General features: G+C 36.8%; 1 protein-coding gene across 2 annotated transcripts; it reads right to left on the bottom strand.

Moving 5' to 3' along the window:
- Positions 1-249: 249 nt before the first annotated feature.
- LOC127410150 (protein farnesyltransferase subunit beta-like) lies at positions 250-18,096 on the bottom strand. 2 transcript variants are annotated; one of them, XM_051645233.1, is made up of 12 exons: positions 17,911-18,096; positions 17,135-17,199; positions 15,449-15,521; positions 14,427-14,518; positions 11,031-11,177; positions 10,849-10,932; positions 10,390-10,476; positions 6,145-6,274; positions 5,679-5,811; positions 2,343-2,454; positions 775-889; positions 250-683 (listed from the first exon to the last, which is right to left on the bottom strand). In XM_051645233.1, the coding sequence occupies exons 1-12, from the start codon at positions 18,007-18,009 to the stop codon at positions 561-563; spliced, it is 1,260 nt and encodes a 419-aa protein (XP_051501193.1). In that variant the 5' UTR covers positions 18,010-18,096; the 3' UTR covers positions 250-560. The 2 variants fall into 2 exon arrangements, with proteins under 2 accessions (XP_051501193.1, XP_051501194.1); XM_051645234.1 differs by lacking the exons at positions 10,849-10,932; positions 11,031-11,177.
- Positions 18,097-19,347: the final 1,251 nt, after the last annotated feature.

Raw genomic sequence — 19,347 nt, 5'->3', positions numbered from 1 at the left:
GATTGTTAAACAGCACAGAAATTTTCATTGCAGCCAACAGTTACAAAAAGTAAATACTGTACTCATGGCTGAGCGGTAAGGAGCATGGATTTTGTTGTATCCAAACTACACACAAATTGGCAGTTCCCATACAGTATTTCAATCAGATAAGTCAAAGGACCCATTGATTAGAGATCAGAATGTCAAATGATGGACTGCACAATGAGTATAGATCATCCATGATATACCAATCAGAAAACAAATACAAACTCCTTTCCGAGTCTTTATTTCTGTCCAGAACCTACAGTAACAAGCACTTTGGGAAACATTTAGCAAAGCCCAAAATACATTGGTATTTGCAATAAAATTTCAATCAATGCCTGGTGCATGAAAAACACCTTGCCTAGTCAGGCTCCACTGTTTTTCCTGGCCTGAAATCATAATCCCATGCTAAAACTGTAGTAGATCAGACCCTTGGAGTGTATTCCCCATCTGTAGTACATGCCACCAAAGAACATATGGCTACAGCATTCAAGCTAGCTCATTTCCTCAAATATCTTTAAAAATAAAAAATATAAAGTCTATGACTGGTCCATAGCACTTGGTGTGGCTCCTGTCTGATCTGGGAATGGTAGCCGGTGGAAATGTTCGATTGCTTGGGCAACCTTCTCAGGGCAGATGTTGTAAATTGGATGAGTTGGTGCCTGAATGGAAAAATATGAGGATATTCTGTTATAATATTAATACAGTAATCTGAATGTGGGTGTACTAAAGAAAATATTCAGTATTTCCTACCAGTCTGTTTTCGTCCCGACCGAGGATCAGCTCATTATGGAGATCTTTGTTTCCGAAATGCTGTGCTATTGAGAGTCCACTCAAACAGTAGCATGTGTGGTAGAAATCTCTAGACCTGTGGGGAATTCATAAAGAACCATTATGAAAGTCTGGTCTAGTTAGTAACATTAAACAAAAAAGACCCAGCCATGGATTCAAGGTAATGATATTTTTCTAAATGTAAAATCTAAATTTCAATTCAAGTAATTGGTAAGGTAATGCAACCAATACTAGGTCTTTTAAGTCAGTGGTTCTCAACTGGATTTGCTTCAGTACCCTGAGTTTACATTGGCGACCCAACACAGTAACAAAATTGTTTATCGTAAAAGAGTAAACAAAAATGTCCTTTAAAGGTGCTATATGTAAGATTGACAACAACCATTTGAAATGGGTACTGCAGTCCAAATTCAAAATATTGGAGAGTTGTCTGCCCCACCCCAGACTCGAAGCTCATGCGGGTTGCCAGACTGTTGACATGCAAATTAGCCAACTCGGCATCCGTTTTAAAGGATTTCTGGGCTTTAAGCCATCTCCATCTTCCAAAGGCATCTCCAATATTTATCCTTGTTTTACTACGCCTCTGGTCGTGGTGGTTTTTAGACGGATGGCGAGGCTTTTTAGGTTGGGTGGAATCTGTTATTACTGATCCAGTTTGTTTGCTGGCTTCCATGGCTGCAGCACGCAGTGTTGTTTGCCTGCAAACTGGTTCAAATCTGGCAACCCGGTGGTGTCGAAATACGCTGTGGGCGGGATCACAGGCCAAGACGTAAACAGAAATTCCGGCCCAGAATGGAAACTTCAAAGTAGAATATACTGGCTGTAGCAGTTATCGGAGAAGCCAGTATTTCAACTTAGCATGTCTCCTAATTCTCTAATGACATATTATGGTCATTTTATGATTTAGTACAGTAAAAATATGACATATAGCAACTTTAAATCAAACATCATCAAAAACCCAACAATATGTAAAATGATTAACATGACATAGGCTGAATACAAAAACTGACAATTTTGAAAATGCATAACAGAAGTGTGATTTACCAGCCTAACAAACTCTGGGCTAAATATTGTATTAGTATTAGCCATACTGCCAATTTTTACCTAAGACTTTTGATTGGGCACCTCACCTTTGATATCAATGACAAAGGATATTTTTGTCCTCTCTTTTAAAAATATTTTTATCCTCTCTTTAAAAATTGATAAGCCTTTTTATTCTGATATCCTTACTCTGCACAATTATATGGTTAGTAGCATTTTATTACTTGCATTTAGCATTGTTTTTCTGAGCAAACTTGTGACCCACCAGTTAAGAACTGCTGCTTAATCTCTAAAAGATGGAAAACATATTTCATTTCATTATGAGTTTGAATACATTTTCTCCTCCTAAAAGATAGTGAAACTGGTATATCCTCCCTTAGGTTTTATTGAACACATTACTAGTGATTTTAAGTTTGTTTGTTTTTTTGACAAACTATAATTACATAGGTAATTATTTATGTGTGTGTGTCCAGTGTAAGCATTGTACTCACTTGCCAGGTTTGTCCAGAAGGCCTCCACCAGGATTCTGGCAGCAGAGAAGGATGTATTCCTGCAGGGCTTTTCTCTCAAACATCCAGCTACTCACACTCAAAGTTGAATCTCCTATACAAACAGTCATACTCTCAAAGGCTTATCTACTAAATCCTGCAAGACCTCATGCATAGGGCTGCTAGCATCACCGTCACAACCGCCCCAACATGGTGGTAGAGTGGCTCTACGTGATGTAAATATATCCACTTACAGTTGTGCTCAAAAGTTTGCATACCCTGGCAGAAATTGTGAAATTTTGGCATTGATTTTGAAAATATGACTGATCATGCAAAACAACTTTAATTTAAAAGTCTTTTATTTAAGGATAGTGATCATATGAAGCCATTTATCATCACATAGTTGTTTGGTTCCTTTTTAAATCATAATGATAACAGAAATCACCCAAATGGCCCTGATCAAAAGTTTACATACCCTTGAATGTTTGGCCTTGTTACGGACACACAAGGTGACACACACAGGTTTAAATGGCAATTAAAGGTTAAATTCCCACACCTGTGACTTTTAAAATTGCAATTAGTGTCGGTGTATAAATAGTCAATGAGTTTGTTAGCTCTCACGTGGATGCACTGAGCAGGCTAGATACTGAGCCATGGGGAGCAGAAAAGAACTTTCAAAAGACCTGCGTAAAGGTAATGGAACTTTATAAAGATGGAAAAGGATATAAAAAGATATCCAAAGTCTTGAAAATGCCAGTCAGTACTGTTCAATCACTTATTAAGAAGTGGAAAATTCGGGGATCTCTTGATGCCAAGGTCAGGTAGACCAAGAAAGATTTCAGCCACAACTGCCAGAACAATTGTTCGGGATACAAATAAAAACCCACAGGTAACCTCAGGAGAATACAGGCTGCTCTGGAAAAAGACAGTGTTGTTGTTTCAAGGAGCACAATACAACGATACTTGAACAAAAATGAGCTGCATGGTCAAGTTGACAGAAAGAAGCCTTTACTGTGCCAATGCCACAAATTACAACACCTTGACACGCCTCACAGCTTCTGGCACACTGTAATTTGGAGCGACGAGACCAAAATAAAGCTTTATGGTCACAACCATAAGCGCTATGTTTGGAGAGGGGTCAACAAGACCTATAGTGAAAAGAATACCATCCCCACTGTGAAGCATGGTGGTGGCTCACGGATGTTTTGGGGGTGTGTGAGCTCTAAAAGCACGGGGAATCTTGTGAAAATTGATGGCAAGATGAAAGCAGCATGTTATCAGAAAATACTGGCAGACAATTTGCATTCTTCTGCATGAAAGCTGCGCATGGGACGCTCTTGGACTTTCCAGCATGACAATGACCCTAAGCACAAGGCCAAGTTGACCCTCCAGTGGTTACAGTAGAAAAAGGTGAAGGTTCTGGAGTGGCCATCACAGTCTCCTGACCTTAATATCATCGAGCCACTCTGGGGAGATCTCAAACGTGCGGTTCATGCAAGATGACCAAAGACTTTGCATGACCTGGAGGCATTTTGCCAAGACGAATGGGCAGCTATACCACCTGCAAGAATTTGGGGCCTCATAGACAACTATTACAAAAGACTGCACACTGTCATTGATGCTAAAGGGGGCAATACATAGTATTAAGAACTAAGGGTATGCAGACTTTTGAACAGGGGTCTTTTCATTTTTTTCTTTGTTGCCATGTTTTGTTTTATGATTGTGCCATTCTGTTATAACCTACAGTTGAATATGAATCCCATAAGAAATAAAAGAAATGTGTTTTGCCTGCTCACTCATGTTTTCTTTAAAAATGGTACATATATTACCAATTCTCCAAGGGTATGCAAACTTTTGAGCACAACTGTGTGTGTGTGTATATATATATATCTCTACACCGATCAGCCAAAACAGTAAAACCACCTGCCTAATATTGTGTAGTTCCCCCTCGTGCCACTAAAACAGCACCAACCCGCATCTCAGAATAGCATTCAGAGACGCTATTCTTCTCACCATAATTGTACAGAGCAGTTATCTGAGTTACCGTAAACTTTGTCAGTTCGAACCAGTCTGGCCTTTCTCTGTTGATCTCTCTCATCAACAAGGAGTTTCTGTCCGCAGAACTGCCGTTCACTGGAAGTTTTTTGTTTTTGGCACCATCCAGAGTAATTCTAGAGACTGTTGTGTGTGAAAATCCCAGGAGATCAGCTGTTACAGAAATACTCAAACCAGCCTGTCTGGCACCAATAATCATCCATGCGACTATCTAACCAGCCAATTGTGTGGCAGCAGTGCAGTGCATAAAATCATGCAGATATGGGTCAGGAGCTTCAGTTAAAGTTCACATCAACCATCAGAATAAGGAAAAGATGTGATCTCAGTGATTTCGACCGTGGCATGATTGTTGGTGTCAGATGGGCTGGTCTGAGTATATCTGTAACTGCTGATCTCCTGGGATTTTCACGCACAACAGTCTCTGGAGTTTACTCAGAATGGTGCCAAAAACAAAAAACATCTTGTGAGCGGCAGTTCTGTGGATGGAAATGCCTTGTTGATGAGAGAGGTCAACAGAGAATGGCCAGACTGGTTTGAACTGACAAAGTTTACGGTAACTCAGATAACTGCTCTGTACAATTGTGGTGAGAAGAATATCATCTCAGAATGCTATTCTGAGATGCGGGTTGGCGCTGTTTTAGTGGCACGAGGGGGACCTACACAATATTAGGCAGGTGGTTTTAATGTTGTGGCTGATCAGTGTATATATACTGTATATATATATATATATATATATATATATATATATATATATATATATGATGCGTTTGAAAATAGGAGATTAAAAAGAGCTTCAGTATACCAGTGGTCAACACTTACATCTCATCTTGCAGCTTAGACGTGAAAAATCCTCACAATTCTATGACTGGCTCATTTGAATAAATGTTTGAATTAAAATTGTTTAATTATCTTCAAGATTCTGCTTTGTTAACGAATCAAACAACACCTCAAACTTTTTTGTCTGTAATTTCGTTGACAAGATTAACACCTTGTTCTGGACATTTATTTGCCATCACAACAGCCATAATCATGCAAATCAAAGTCTGCTTCATAAACCAGTACACAAAACATCTATAAACCCTTATAAATGCACTATGCAAAGCAAGAATAGTGTACTAAAGCTTTAGGGTATGACACAAAACACAACACAATGTGGCAAATAATTGAATGTAAGGCGAAAATTACCATATGAACTTTGTAGTATTTTTGCTTTGCTTGCTCATCACTAAACGTTTCATTTAAAAAGCAAGTGGTGCCAGTAGCTGTTTTAAGATGATTGCTCACCTTCTCTAAAAAGAGCCCTGTGGAGTAATGGTAAAAGCCCTGCTTGCCAGAAGGAGTAACACCCATCCACCAGCTTATTACACCGACCCTGAAATCCACCTTCAAAACGCATTTGTCTGCTGGTCACCCAGCGCTAAGGAGAGAATAAAAGAGAAAAACCTCTAATTTACATGTTTGTAAGTAGCAACATAGGAAGGTCATAATGTCTGCCAAAGAGAGACCCTAGAGAGCTGCTGATCTAAGCATATAAAGGATATCAGCACACTGATGGTAATATTTCCAAGCATGTTAGCATGTTTAGTGTCCTTGTGGAACCAGTAATGAGATCCCTCAAGACAATTTTCCTCCAAAGTTCAGGATACACACAACTGACAGATCTCATAAACCACAGTTTATTCCCACTAACAGACAGGAAGAATTTGGTTATATAGAAAAAGAAAACAGAACAGAAGACAAAAGGACTTACTAACAAGGCTTTGAGATCCAGCATATGTTCTTTGCCCAGTATGACCAGGGCAGCAGTGCCACAGAAGGTGTAGCCACCATGTGCCTCAAGTCCTGGTACTCCACCTAATCCACCCTCCCAGTTCTGACAGCTAAAGAGCAAAGGAATCCACAATATCTTAGTATTTATCGGTCATTTTTAGGAAAGTCAACTTAAGTCACATTATTTGATGGAATTAACAGTTAGTTTTTAATGCAAAAACAACTGAAATGAAACATTTTTAAATGTTTTTTCTTTCATTGTAATGTAATTTGCAAGTCCACATTCATAACCATTATGTTTTAATGGCTAAAAAACCTGTTCAAACTCATATCTTTCTAACATATTTAACCCTGGCAAAGAAAAAAATTCTAAATATTAATAACTACAGTCTTGACCAACACAAAACAGGTATCGTTTGAAAGCTTAGAAGCTGTACTTTACAATGCATGTAGACATTATGACCCAAACTGAACAAGTATTTTGAAATTTGCAAACAAATCAGAAGTTTTCTGTTTTTATAATTTATTAATATTTTTGCACTGCACGTTATTGGTAAAAAAAATTTTAAAACAAAAACGGTAAAAACATCAAACTGATCTAATAGCCATGTGTTATGTGTTGTTGGAAAGCTCTTAAAGAGAAGAATTCAACAAAGCCTATGTTTTTTACTCACAGACAAAAATATAGTGAGTAATAGCGAAGTATATGTCTTTGGCATACATTTTACATGTACACAGGTGTAGCTTATATGCCGAGTTTCTGCTTATAACTTCACAAACAAAAACAACAACAACATAAAATATCACATACTACTACAAGGAGGAGGTGTTTATCTTTAAAATGAACCAAAACTCAATGTAATTGGATGCAGAGATCATTATATAATCCACACGAAGCACAATGTGCACACAGCACATAATGTGCTATCTGGCTAAAAACACGTTAGCTTTCCCGGATCAGATGACTACATCAGAAATTATATAGTACGTTGTCCAGTATGTCCCCAATAATATAAGGATTCAAATCGCTGCAAACAGAGGAAGAAGTCATCAAAATATGGGCAGAAAGGATCACTAACTCTAATTATATATGGCCACCAGGAGATGGTGCCAAGTACATGACACAGACTCAATGATGGCTCAAGTGACACAGAGTGGAACTGAATGAGATCTCTTTACTCATGCCTGCATGCTTTGGAGAGAGAGCAAACCTTTAGTCATTGCTGTATTTGCATGTGTAATTATTATTTATTTATTTATTTATTTTTTACACTTATTATGTTTTATTTGATTGGAGAGGCTTTTAAACACTTGTAGATATTTTTGGACACTAAGATAAATTATTTTTTTAATGCTATAACCTTTGATTGCTTTGTCATATCAACACAAAATTGTACTCTGTCACAAATGACATGATTGGGAGCAAAACAAAAGCATTTTTTTTTTTTTTTTTTTTGGAGCTACCTTATTTACACCCTGAGATATATAATGTCAAATCAGAAAAAACTAAGAATTTTTTAGCTCAAGTTTTTTTTTTTTTTTTCTTAGGCTGAGAGTCTCAGAATTTATCATAATCTATATAATAAAAAAATGTGAAAAGTTTTCTTTAGAATGATCCCAAATACTTTGCCCACTTGTTTTTTGTTTACATTATAAGCCTTTAATTTTGGGTATGCCACTGAAACAGGAAATCTTTAAAAACATCCTCAGAACTTAAAGGGTTAAGGGATTCACATCATTAAAACATTTTATTACATTGCTCAAACAGAGGTAAGTTTTGCTTACTGCATTTTTAATTATTAGTATTTAATTATATTTACACATTTTGGCCTCGTCAAGCTCAATAGTTAAACAATGTTATGAGAAAAGTCTGTGATCAATTTTATTTTACAGAAAATATTGTTCTTGGCAAAAAGTATGAGAGTACTGACTATAAATAATTTGATGTGGTGCAATAATATTTGCTGGCTAAGGCCATTAGTAGACATTTTGCACTAGGGTTATTCCATGTCAAATCAACCTAATTTCAGAAACTTTCCCGGCTAATTTTTTTTATATTGTTAATACTTTTTCTGAGGATATACATAAATAATGTTAGGAGCTAAAATATTAAAATGCCACACCCAGACACTTTTAAGGCAGAAAAAAAAAAACATAAGAAAATCAGTACATTTACAGTAGGGTTTCTGCACCTTTGTTGCTTGGACCCATAATGATGCATTCCAGAGCTCTGCAGATGTACATTTCTGAAATCCAAAACTGGATACACATATTGCACTAACATTTGACATTATTGTTTTAATGTGAATAAAAAAGGTACATTTCTAGTTTCAACATTATTTGTACTTTTGTTGGACAAGATAAAAATAGCTTCATACTGTGTAAAATGCAACAATTTACACATGGAGCCACATTGAGTGCCCCATAACTCTGGGATTTAATCATATAGGGCAGTGGTTCTCAACCTTTTATTGATAAATGGCCCCCTACCAGCCAATCCCCCCCACCCCACAATCATGTGACATAATTTGAAAGCAGAGACTTTGTTATACCAAAAAACATAAAACACAAAACTCAATATTTGTGTTATTTGCTTAATTTGCTCGATGCAACTTTGATGCACTGCATAATTTTTACATTTTGTTAATAAATTCAGCAGGCTTACGCGTCATGAATGTGAAACCAAACCTTGCGTTTCTTGAATTCAAGCAAATAGAGGGCTATATCTGGGGCCTATAAAATGAAAATGCGAAGACAGAAACTAATAATAAAAGTGATACTGATCATAAATTTCAAAAATAAGTGAAAAGACCAATAATATTGCATATTTTGTCCCACTGAAATGCTCATTCTACATTACAGCATAGATTTTGAGTTGGATGCAGATGTAAATTTACTCGTATCAACAACAGTAAGGTTATCTATAACATCTATAAAAAGTAAACCAGTTTCTTAAACACAAACAAAAATATTTTAGCCTATTTTTTAGGATTTACACATTTCTATTTCATCTTAAAAAAATAGTGTATTTTGCATTTGCCCTTAAATTTTTTATTTATTCATTAATTATTTATTTTTATAGTTCCAAGACCATAGTAAGCAAGCACATGGAAGCATGGATCTTCTACACTTCCATGGTTAGATGTAACATGATTTCTATAAAACAAACTATAGTATTTTTGAAATTATAAACAGTAGACCTACTCTAAACACAAGTAAAAACAATAAATACAAAGTAGAAATATTTGTAAGTTGTAACAAAAATTAATTATATTCCCTCACTCTCCTAATATAGCCTATGACAAATTTAATAGAGCTGAATTAGTGATATGACAATATTTATTATCAATCTATTTCTCCCTAAAGTACAGTTAGTGTTACTAGAGTAAATTCAAGGGTGGTGATGTAGAATTCTGTGACGAATTCAAATGGTTCCCGCATCTCACGCCGTGCTTCTCACTGATTCTCGCAGAGCTGCAATGATCAGAGGTGCACGTTTAAGAGCTTGAGACTGGTTTGTGAGTAAAAAAGCACCTGCTTTGCACTCGCGCTGCTCTGTCCATTGAGCCATATCCACCAACAGAGTCATACAGGTGCATTAGCGGAGGTTGTGCTTCTGCCGGTGTAATTGACACTGCTAAACCAGATACGTCGCTAGACTTCAAAATCAGATGAACTGTGGTACAAATGCGTACCAACCCGTATAACAGAGAACCAACTGATATACTCCAAGTCTAGATAAATGTTTTAATGCAAAGAGGAAACTAACAATAGATTTGGTTATTATGAGTAGCCTAACGCCCCCCTCTCTACTAATTTGCTCTCAGTGCCCCCTGGCATCCTTTGAACTGTGGGGGGGTGGGGGGGGGACCCTGATATAGGGCCTTAAAAATGAAGATACAAAAAATGGAAGTTTGTTCAGAACCAGAATCTAAATGGTAATTAAGATATCTTTAATACTTCTGGAGTTATAGGCACTCCAACTTTGGAAACACCACACACAAAAAAAGTTTTTTGTTTGTTTGTTTTTTGGAGCCACAACATTGGCATTTAAAGCAACAAGGGGTGCTGAATTCAACAGATTTTAATAAAAGACCAAAATATATCTGTGTAAAAATAAAATAATGCAGCTGCCACCCATGGCTGTCTAAGGGGAGGGGCCTTAGGCACCCCACTATTCTAAGGTTATTTTTTGACCCAACAGGGTTGGCACAATATATATTACCTGATAATCCAATTGTGGGTCCCATCAAACAGGGTGGGTGTTATAATATTTGTAAGTGAAGCCACAGAAGCCGCACAGTATGCACTCCTATCAGATCACACACACACAAGAGCAATGAAGAGTCAATAAGTACATTTATATCACAATCTATTCATCTTAATAACCATTTAAAAGAATTTAACAGAAATTGTGCTTTGCTGAAAATCCTTATACAAATAAGAAGCCTTTCTATCAGGCCTGTAACATCACATTACTTATCAAAGTAACTTGATTTATTTAGTGCTGACCTATGGTGAACATGAAGACCCTTTAGCACTGATCTGTCTGTTGGGAAAAGTAAAAGGTCACCCTTGAAAAAAATGCCTCAGCATAGTAACATCAGACCATGGGGAATAAACAGATGCATGGCAGTTGTGAGGAAGCTTCAGTGAATGTTGAAACCACGTTGACAGAGCTCACCTGACATCCACCTCCCCACCCACGTGCATCACAAAGGAGCCATCTGGCTGCTTCACAGAGAACAGGAAGTCCAGGAGCTTCTCTCTGATGGGGGAAGGGGCAAATGGTATATGTTGCCATGGCAATATGATCAATGCAACATCTGAAGGTAAACAAGCTACAATACAAAGCAGATGTGAAACCTGTTGATGATGTTGTAGGCCTCCTCTGTGCCCAGGATGCAAAGGGCATTGACAGCTGCATAAGTGGGTGCCAGGTGAGCATGCTGACCTGGACCTCCACTGAAGCCACCTGTTGGATTCTGACATCTGGCCAGGAACTGGCACACACTAGCAGACAACATTTATTTTTATGTTATGTTTGTGGCAAGCACATAAGTGCATGATGTATTTAGGTGAAAAGTCATGAGATTACTAAATAAATTCTCTCATCATTTATTCACCCTCATACCATCCCAGATGTGTTTGACTTTCTTTTGCAGAACACAAACGAAGATTCTTAGAAGAACATTTCTGCTCTGTTGGTCCTTACGAAGCAAGTGAATGGTGACCAGAACTTTGAAGCACCAAAAAAGCACATAAAGGCAGCATAAAAGTAATCCATATGACTCCAGGACCCAGTTGTTTAAAAAGTTTAATCTGGATCAGAATGATCCGGATTTGGAAATCCCATGTTTTGCTCTCCAGGATCAGGTAATCTATCTTACTTTTGTGCCGGTTTTTCAAAGCAACATTGGATTGGATCACCCTGATCCAGATACAAACTTTTCAAGATTACCAAATCCGGATTACCAGTGCTCTAAATGGGACTACATATCACAATGTAGGCTACTAGCTATGTAAAGGACAACAGGCAGAATTGCCAGCGTGGGGTCACTTTAAGTGTTTTTATTTGAAGAGACAAATACAATAAAACAATACAAACATCCCCTTCCATTTTCAATTTCTTTTAAACAGTCAGACCCCATATCTGACCCACAACAAATAAATAAAAACAATAAAATATTCATTATTCACAAATATGTGGATATTTTGAATACGTGTTTTAAATAATAAAAAGGCTAAATGTCCAATAGTTAACAAAATAAAGAACGTTCAGAGTGGAGAGACCAGCTTTTTGAAGCCCTGCTTTTAGTAGGTGGATATCAAGTCTGGCTTTGGTTTGCTGTAGTTGGGTAAGAGTATTGCCTGTATTGTCCTGCACGACATCACTACCAGGCACAATGTCCCTCTCTGGGATGACGTTTATGATGCACCTGAGCCTGTTGAAGACCCAGACCAACCTCCGGCGTTCTCTCAGAATGAGGGACTGACTGGACATGCAATAAGGGATGCAATTGTTAGAAACTACTTTTGACTGGTTCATCTCTGATAATTGTGTAATTTTCATTAATATACAGTGAAATTAAATATATTATTTTTGTTTGATATTGAAAGCTGTTTGGGGGATTATTTTATGGGGACAACATTTTTTTTTTTTTTTACTTTACTGTACTGAAAGGCGTAACAGATAGCCTAATGTCTACTTTATCACTGTAATGGTAAAACAAATCAAGTGCAAAATATAAATGTATATATATACTACATGATACAAATGTTGTATTATTTGACCAATTTTAAAGTTATTACATTTTGTTCCTGAAATCCACCCTGAAACCACCCTTCTGCTGGGATCAGGATAATCCTGATTTTTTTGGATCAAAGCTACCCCAATCCTACTAAAAGTTTTGAACAACACATACTGAAGGTTTGATCCAGATCAAAACCAAGACTGGATTACATGATCTAATCTGATTTCAGAATAATTTTTTTCTTTTGAACAACCCATTTTCAAGATTTGATCCAATACGATTGTCGAAATCCGATCAGATTACTTCTGAACAATGCATGTCGTCAAATCGGTTTTGGGTGAGAACAGACCAAAATGTAACTCCTTTTTTACTATAAATCTTGACATTTGCAGTCTACTTGGCGATCCATGATATTTAAGCTCGATTACACTTCCTAGTGCTTGACGCATGCGCAGAGCGCTAGATGGCAATCGTGCCTAGAGACTGCAATGGCAAGATGTACAGAGAAAAAGGAGTAATATTTTGGTCTTTTCTCACCCAAAATTGATTGGATCACTTCAGAAGACATGGATTAAACCACAGGAGTCTTATGGATGACCTTTTTGCGCCCTTTATGTGCTTTTTGGCGTTTTAAAAATTTAGCCACCATTCACACGCACTGTATGGACCTACAGAGCGAAAATATTCTTCTAAAATCTTTGTATTCTGCAGAAGAAAGAAAGTCATAAACATCTGGGATGGCATGAGGGTGAGTAAATGATGATAGAATTTTCATTTTTGGGTGAACTATTCCTTTAAGACATAGTTTAAGTCAATAAAGACTAAAGAATAGAATAACATTAATAGCAGTACCATGCCTTCACCATAAACACCTAATTTAAAGGAATGTTACAGGTTCAATACAATAAGTTCAGCTCAATCGACAGAATTTGTAGCATAATGTTGATTACCACAGAAAATAATTTTGACTCGTTAAAAAATAATAATAAAATAAACATAGAAATTGCAGTTACCGTAAAGCACTTACAATGGAAGTGAATGGGGCCAGTCCATGAACATTTAAATAAAATGTTTAAAAACTAGAGCAACACAATTTAAATACTGCACATGTAGTTTTGATAAAATGTTTGTTCTACATAATTTTAGTGGGAAACAAATTAATTGCATGGTTTGCATGTATTGCATCGTCATGGCAACAAAATTGTAATATTGGATATGATAACTTCTATAAGGTTAGTAAGCAATTTTATCACACTAAAATCATGTTAACGCATCTTATGTTTGCATCTTGTGGCTATACTTTTGAAACCATGTATATTTTAATGTTTATGGATTGGCCCCATTTACTTTTTGTTGCTTATTTTAAAATAAAAAACAAAATTATACGTTGTGGTAATCAACATTATGCCACAAATGCTGTTGATTGAGCTTAAGTATTGAATCTGGAATATTAATTTAATTCACCTCTTCTTTGAACTCTAAGATTTTTATTTCAGTCTATTCGAAAGCCTTAACACGATATCAAGCAGCTGATCTAGACATAGTTTGCATAGAGAAAAATGTATCTGTGTCATGACTTGACATTGCTTAAACTATATGTGCAGTGGCAGCGACCGTGATTTTCCCAAGTACGACACGTTTCTGGATCAAAATTCTTATTGGACCTGGAACATGAACATTGCTATCAACTAATCAGAGTTTTAGGGTTAGGTTAAGAGTTAGGATATGGTTGGGGTTTAATATGGGGCTCAATATTGATAAAAATTCTCATCAACCTATCATTTCCCTCTGATTTTAGGTGTAGTAAATGGTTACAGTTAAGATGCAAGTGTTTATTTGATAGGAATGATGTTCCAGGGTCAAAATAAAAACTTGGCAAAACCACAGTACTGTGCCGTGGCCACATGAAAACTAGTATAGTAACTGGGGAAGGGCACCAAACTGCCTGTCTCAAGAGAGCAATGATATTGATGTGTGGAAAAGGGCTGCAATATAAGCCAGTACTCACTCTGAGGAAACTGCTGCCGGCACAGGTTCCTCTAGCAGCTCCAGACTGTGCAGGATCCAATAGCAGAGCCAAGGCCGGCTGGCATCCAAACACTGAAGCCAGACAACATGCAGATTCAGCAGCCATTACCAACACTCTCACACAGAGAGCTGCTTTGGAACATGGTGTTCCCGTACAAATACACAGACACACAGCTACTTAGAAGCATAGTGTTCTCTCCCACCCACCCACACGAGTTAAAAGTGCAAGGCCGTAGATCCTTAAAGAGATAGTTCACCCAAAAATACTAATTCTTTCATTATTTACTCACCTTGATGCCATCCCAAATGTATATGACTTTCTTTCTTCAGCTGAACACAAACGAAGATTTTTAGAAGAATATATCAGCTCTGTAGGTCCATACAATGCAAGTGAATGGTGACCAGATGTTTGAAGCCCCAAAAAGCACATAACGACAGCATAAAGTTAATCCATAAGACTTCATTGGTTAAATCCATGTCCTCAGAAGTGATATGATAGGTGTGGGAGAGAAACAAATCAATATCCTTTTTTACTATAAATTCTCCTCCCTGCCCAGTAGGTGGCGATATGCACAAAGAATGTGAATTCCCCCAAACAAAAGAAGAATATGTAAGTGGAGATTTATAGTAAAAAAGGATACTGATCTGTTTCTCACCCACACCTATCATATCACTTCTGAAAAAATGGATTTAATCACTGGAGTCTTATGGATTACTTTTATGCTGTCTTTCTATGCTTTTTGGATCTTCAAAGTTCTGGCCACCATTCACTTTGATTGTATGGACCTACAGAGCGTAAATATTCTTTTAAAAATCTTTGTTTGTGTTCAACAGAAGAAAGAAAGTCATACACATCTAGGATGACATTAAGGTGTAATTCTCATTTTTAGGTGTACTATCCCTTTAACAAATTTGTGTTAACCAGTTTTGTAAGTTTTGTGAAGCTACCCAACATTATGTATTTGAATAGCCTGTAAAGTTTATTAGAAAAACACTGCTCACCTCATATGCATCGGAGAGATGGCGTAAACCTTTCTTCAGATAATGATAGTGTTGTTCCCTAAGTAGAGCGGGCCTGAAAAAAAAAAAAAAAGAGGGGGAAGAGTCATCCATCTGTGGTATTCAGTTTGATCTAGCTATTCCTAAATTTATTACAAGCTGTTCTACAAATAAATGCTCTTCATTTACTCACTTTCATGTCATCCCAGATGTGCATGACTTTCTTCTGCAGAACACAAATTAAGATTTTTAGAAGAATGCAAGTGAATGATGGCCAGAACTTTGAAGCTCCAAAAAGCACATAAAGGCAGCATAAAATTAATCCATAAGACTCCAGTGGTTTAATCCAAGTCTTCTGAAATTATCCAATCAGTTTTGGGTGAGAACAGACCAAAATGTAACTACATTTTCACTATAAATCTCGACACCAGCAGTTTCCTTGGCGATCATGATTTCAAGCTCAATTACACTTCCTAGAGCCACCTAGTGCTCTGTGCATGTGTCAAGCACTAGGAAGTGTAATCGAGCTTGAAATCATGATCATGCCTAGAGACTGCAATGGCAAGATGTACAGTAAAAAATTAGTAACGTTTTGGTCTGTTCTCACCGCAGATCATTTGGATCGCTTCTTAAGACATTGATTAAACCACTGCAGACTTACAGATAACATTTATGCTGTATTTATGTGCTTTGTGGAGCTTCAACGTTCTGATCACCATTTACTTGCATTATATGGACCTACAGAGGTGATATATTCTTCTAAAAATCTTAATTTGTGTTCTGCAGAAGAACGAAAGTCATTCACATCTGGGATGGTATGACCGTGAGAAAATGAGAGAATTTTCATTTTTGGGTGAACTTTTCCATTAAATAGTGATAAATTAATTTCATTTTAGAGTACACTTTTTTAATTGTCATTGTGGAAAACATGCAGTAAAGAAAGAACTAATTACAGCACTTGCAAGGCACTTGTTATTCTTCTTAATTTTCCACAAAGTTTCTTTATCCACATATCTTTTCTGTAATTAATTCAGCCCAAATATACAACCAGCCCAAAACTTTATATTTAAAACAAAAATTGCATGAAAGGTTGGAAATCTGTTGAGTATCCACATAGAAAATGATGTTAACCTTTCTGTACTCAATTTTCTAACTATTTCTGGAGAATTTTGTTCCTTAACAAGATGACATGACTGGACAAACAATCAAACCAATATCTGATTTGATTAATGGTGGTGTAAGTGACCTAAGGGAAGAATGTGTTAAACAAAAATGTATTACAGAAAATGTATTACCAAGTGCAACTTTGTGCAACTGTTCAGGCTGGACTGCACATGCTGATCATGTACAACCTCGTTGTGTGATACTTTAGACTGTTTAGACACCTGTAAGGGAAGGCAAAAACTAGGTACACCTAGTTTTCTAGGCAGCAAATTTCACTAGTTTTGCATAGACTACACTACAAAACATGCATATGGCAGACACAAGAGGAAAAACTGATGTTGGTTTTGCTTCCAAAGACCTCTTCTTTAATAAAACATCTTCTTGTGAAAACAGACCAACAGCTATTGCTGTCCAAAAGCAGCACACTGAAAGAGAACTAATCGATTTAACAATACATAGAGGGCTTTGGAGATGCAACCAGTCCTGGTCTGTGTAAATGGCCAGAGAAAGCTGAACTTTACTTACTGCGGTGAGGTGTGAATTTGCTGGTAAACACTGTATGCCTCTTGAATACTGCGTTCAACTTTTCTCTGGATATAGTGATACAATAGAAAACAAAAAAATGTGGAGGTGAGATAACCAAACAGAAAATGTGAGCAGCAACAAGCCAAATGACATGCAGATAGAGGGATCCACTGTGCTTGATGCCAAGTGCACATATGTGTGGTTGACAAAAGAGTCAGCTGTCTTAATGCTGAATGCTGATATTGTAAATTAAATTATGGCTTAATAAGCATACCAGACTTTCAATCAGTCCTCAAACATTTCAATTATTCTAAGAGATTACACTGTCAAACATTTAAGAGCTATGAACTATATGTTTTCTATTTCTTGTTTGCCAAAATTATTTTCCTAGCTTTGTATACCTGTAAACCACCCATACAATAATGTGGACTACACCTTTCAACACTACACTGAAACATGACATAAACCAATAAAGTATGAGTACATTTTTATTTTAGTACAATACTCCGCATAGTTTCTGACTATTTGATGTTCTACTACGCTTATTTAAACTAAAGACATCATATACAGCAGTGCAATGCAACGAGGAATATACTGAGTGAGCTGAATGCAATATCAGCAGTATATACTTTGTTGCACGTGCAGCATTGGAATTATTGCTATATTTTGCATATAATCAGATCACTCAGCACACTGAACCACAGAAACATACTACAAGAGGTACTTAGCTCTGCGCTAATACCAATAAGCTAACTAATACTAAGATTTAATCTCACCTGCTCTTTCGAGGTCACCGTTTGCACGTCGTCATCATTAAATAGTTCGGATGAGTGTGATTCACGAAAGCATCGCAAAGGTGGAGGCGACTCTTCCATGATGACGTTTAAAAACAAATGCACTGTAACATACAGCGATCAGTTTACCAGCAGAGTGAAAAGTCAAGACAGCGTGGGCGGGGTTTCCTCAAAGGAGTCAAGTGACTACTGTCAAGTACGGAAAGGCGGAAGGCACATTTGAGAAAGCGATAAACTGTTTAGACTGTAGTCCAAAAACCCGGAAGACAATTAGCATTTTTACACCATGGTGTTTATCTTTTTTTATTTTTTATTTTTATTTTTTTTAAATCATTTTTATAAATAAAACATTACTTGAAGAGAATTTCACGTTTCGTTACTGAACATACATTACACACAGTCATACCACAAACATAAACTTTGAAGGTGCTATGTGTTTTTTGTTGCTATCACAATTCTAATTAAGGACTACAATTACCAGGAGCATGTAAGCTAAGTACTTTACGAAAAGGACGACTGAGCTGTTCAGCCGTGACATCAATTTGTAGGCGAACCCGGAAGTCTAATTCGCCATGGGTTCCCTCTGGATTTTCCTATGGGTTTTTATAATGGGGGTTTTTAACTTAAATGTTAAATAGGGTCTGTGGTAAACATTACTTGACGATACATAAATTACACACTTTCACACCTCAAATGTGAATTTTGAAGCCTCCGTGCATTTTTTTATTTTTATTTTTTAATGTAATTCAATACAGCTTCAAAATTCACGTTTGAGGTGTGACTGTGTGTAATTTATGTTATAGAACAAAACATCCACGTATCATCAAGTAATGTTTACCACAGACCCTATTTTTCTTATAAGTTCACAAACCAATTATAAAAACCCATAGGAAAATACAGAGGGAACCCTTATCGAATTCTCTTCCGGGTTTTTGGACTACAAGCTGAACACCTCTATTTAGTGACAGGTTAGCAACATGCATTTTTAAAAGACACAACGGCTTCAAAATGTATGTTTTAGAACAAAACTTGAAAAGTCTCTTCATGTAATTTTCACAAGATATCCTGTGTTAGGCTTCTCATAAATCGAAAAACACAAAATCGAAAAACCTATTGGAAATTCTAAAGGAAGGCCAAGGCGAATAGAGTGCAACAGTCAGGTTCTGGAAGTAAAAAATCCCATTCATTTTCTCCATAGGCAAATTAAATTTTAGCGATAACTTATAAAATAAAATAAAAACAGACCTACTGTGAGCCCTGAGGTTGTTAATCCATGGCATTAAACTTCTGTTGAAGCCATTCTACGTTATTTAAACGTTATTGTTTAAAAATCATGTTTAAAAGTGGAATTCCTGGTAAACAACTACATTACCCATGGTCCAGCAGAGAAAGCTTCACCAATCAGAGAACCGTGGCCAA

Source organism: Myxocyprinus asiaticus, chromosome 19, assembly GCF_019703515.2.
Source record: "Myxocyprinus asiaticus isolate MX2 ecotype Aquarium Trade chromosome 19, UBuf_Myxa_2, whole genome shotgun sequence".
In the NCBI taxonomy this organism is placed as follows: Eukaryota; Metazoa; Chordata; class Actinopteri; order Cypriniformes; family Catostomidae; genus Myxocyprinus; species Myxocyprinus asiaticus.
The sequence above is the reverse complement of the archived record's forward strand: the minus strand, read 5'-3'. Positions and strand labels throughout refer to the sequence as shown.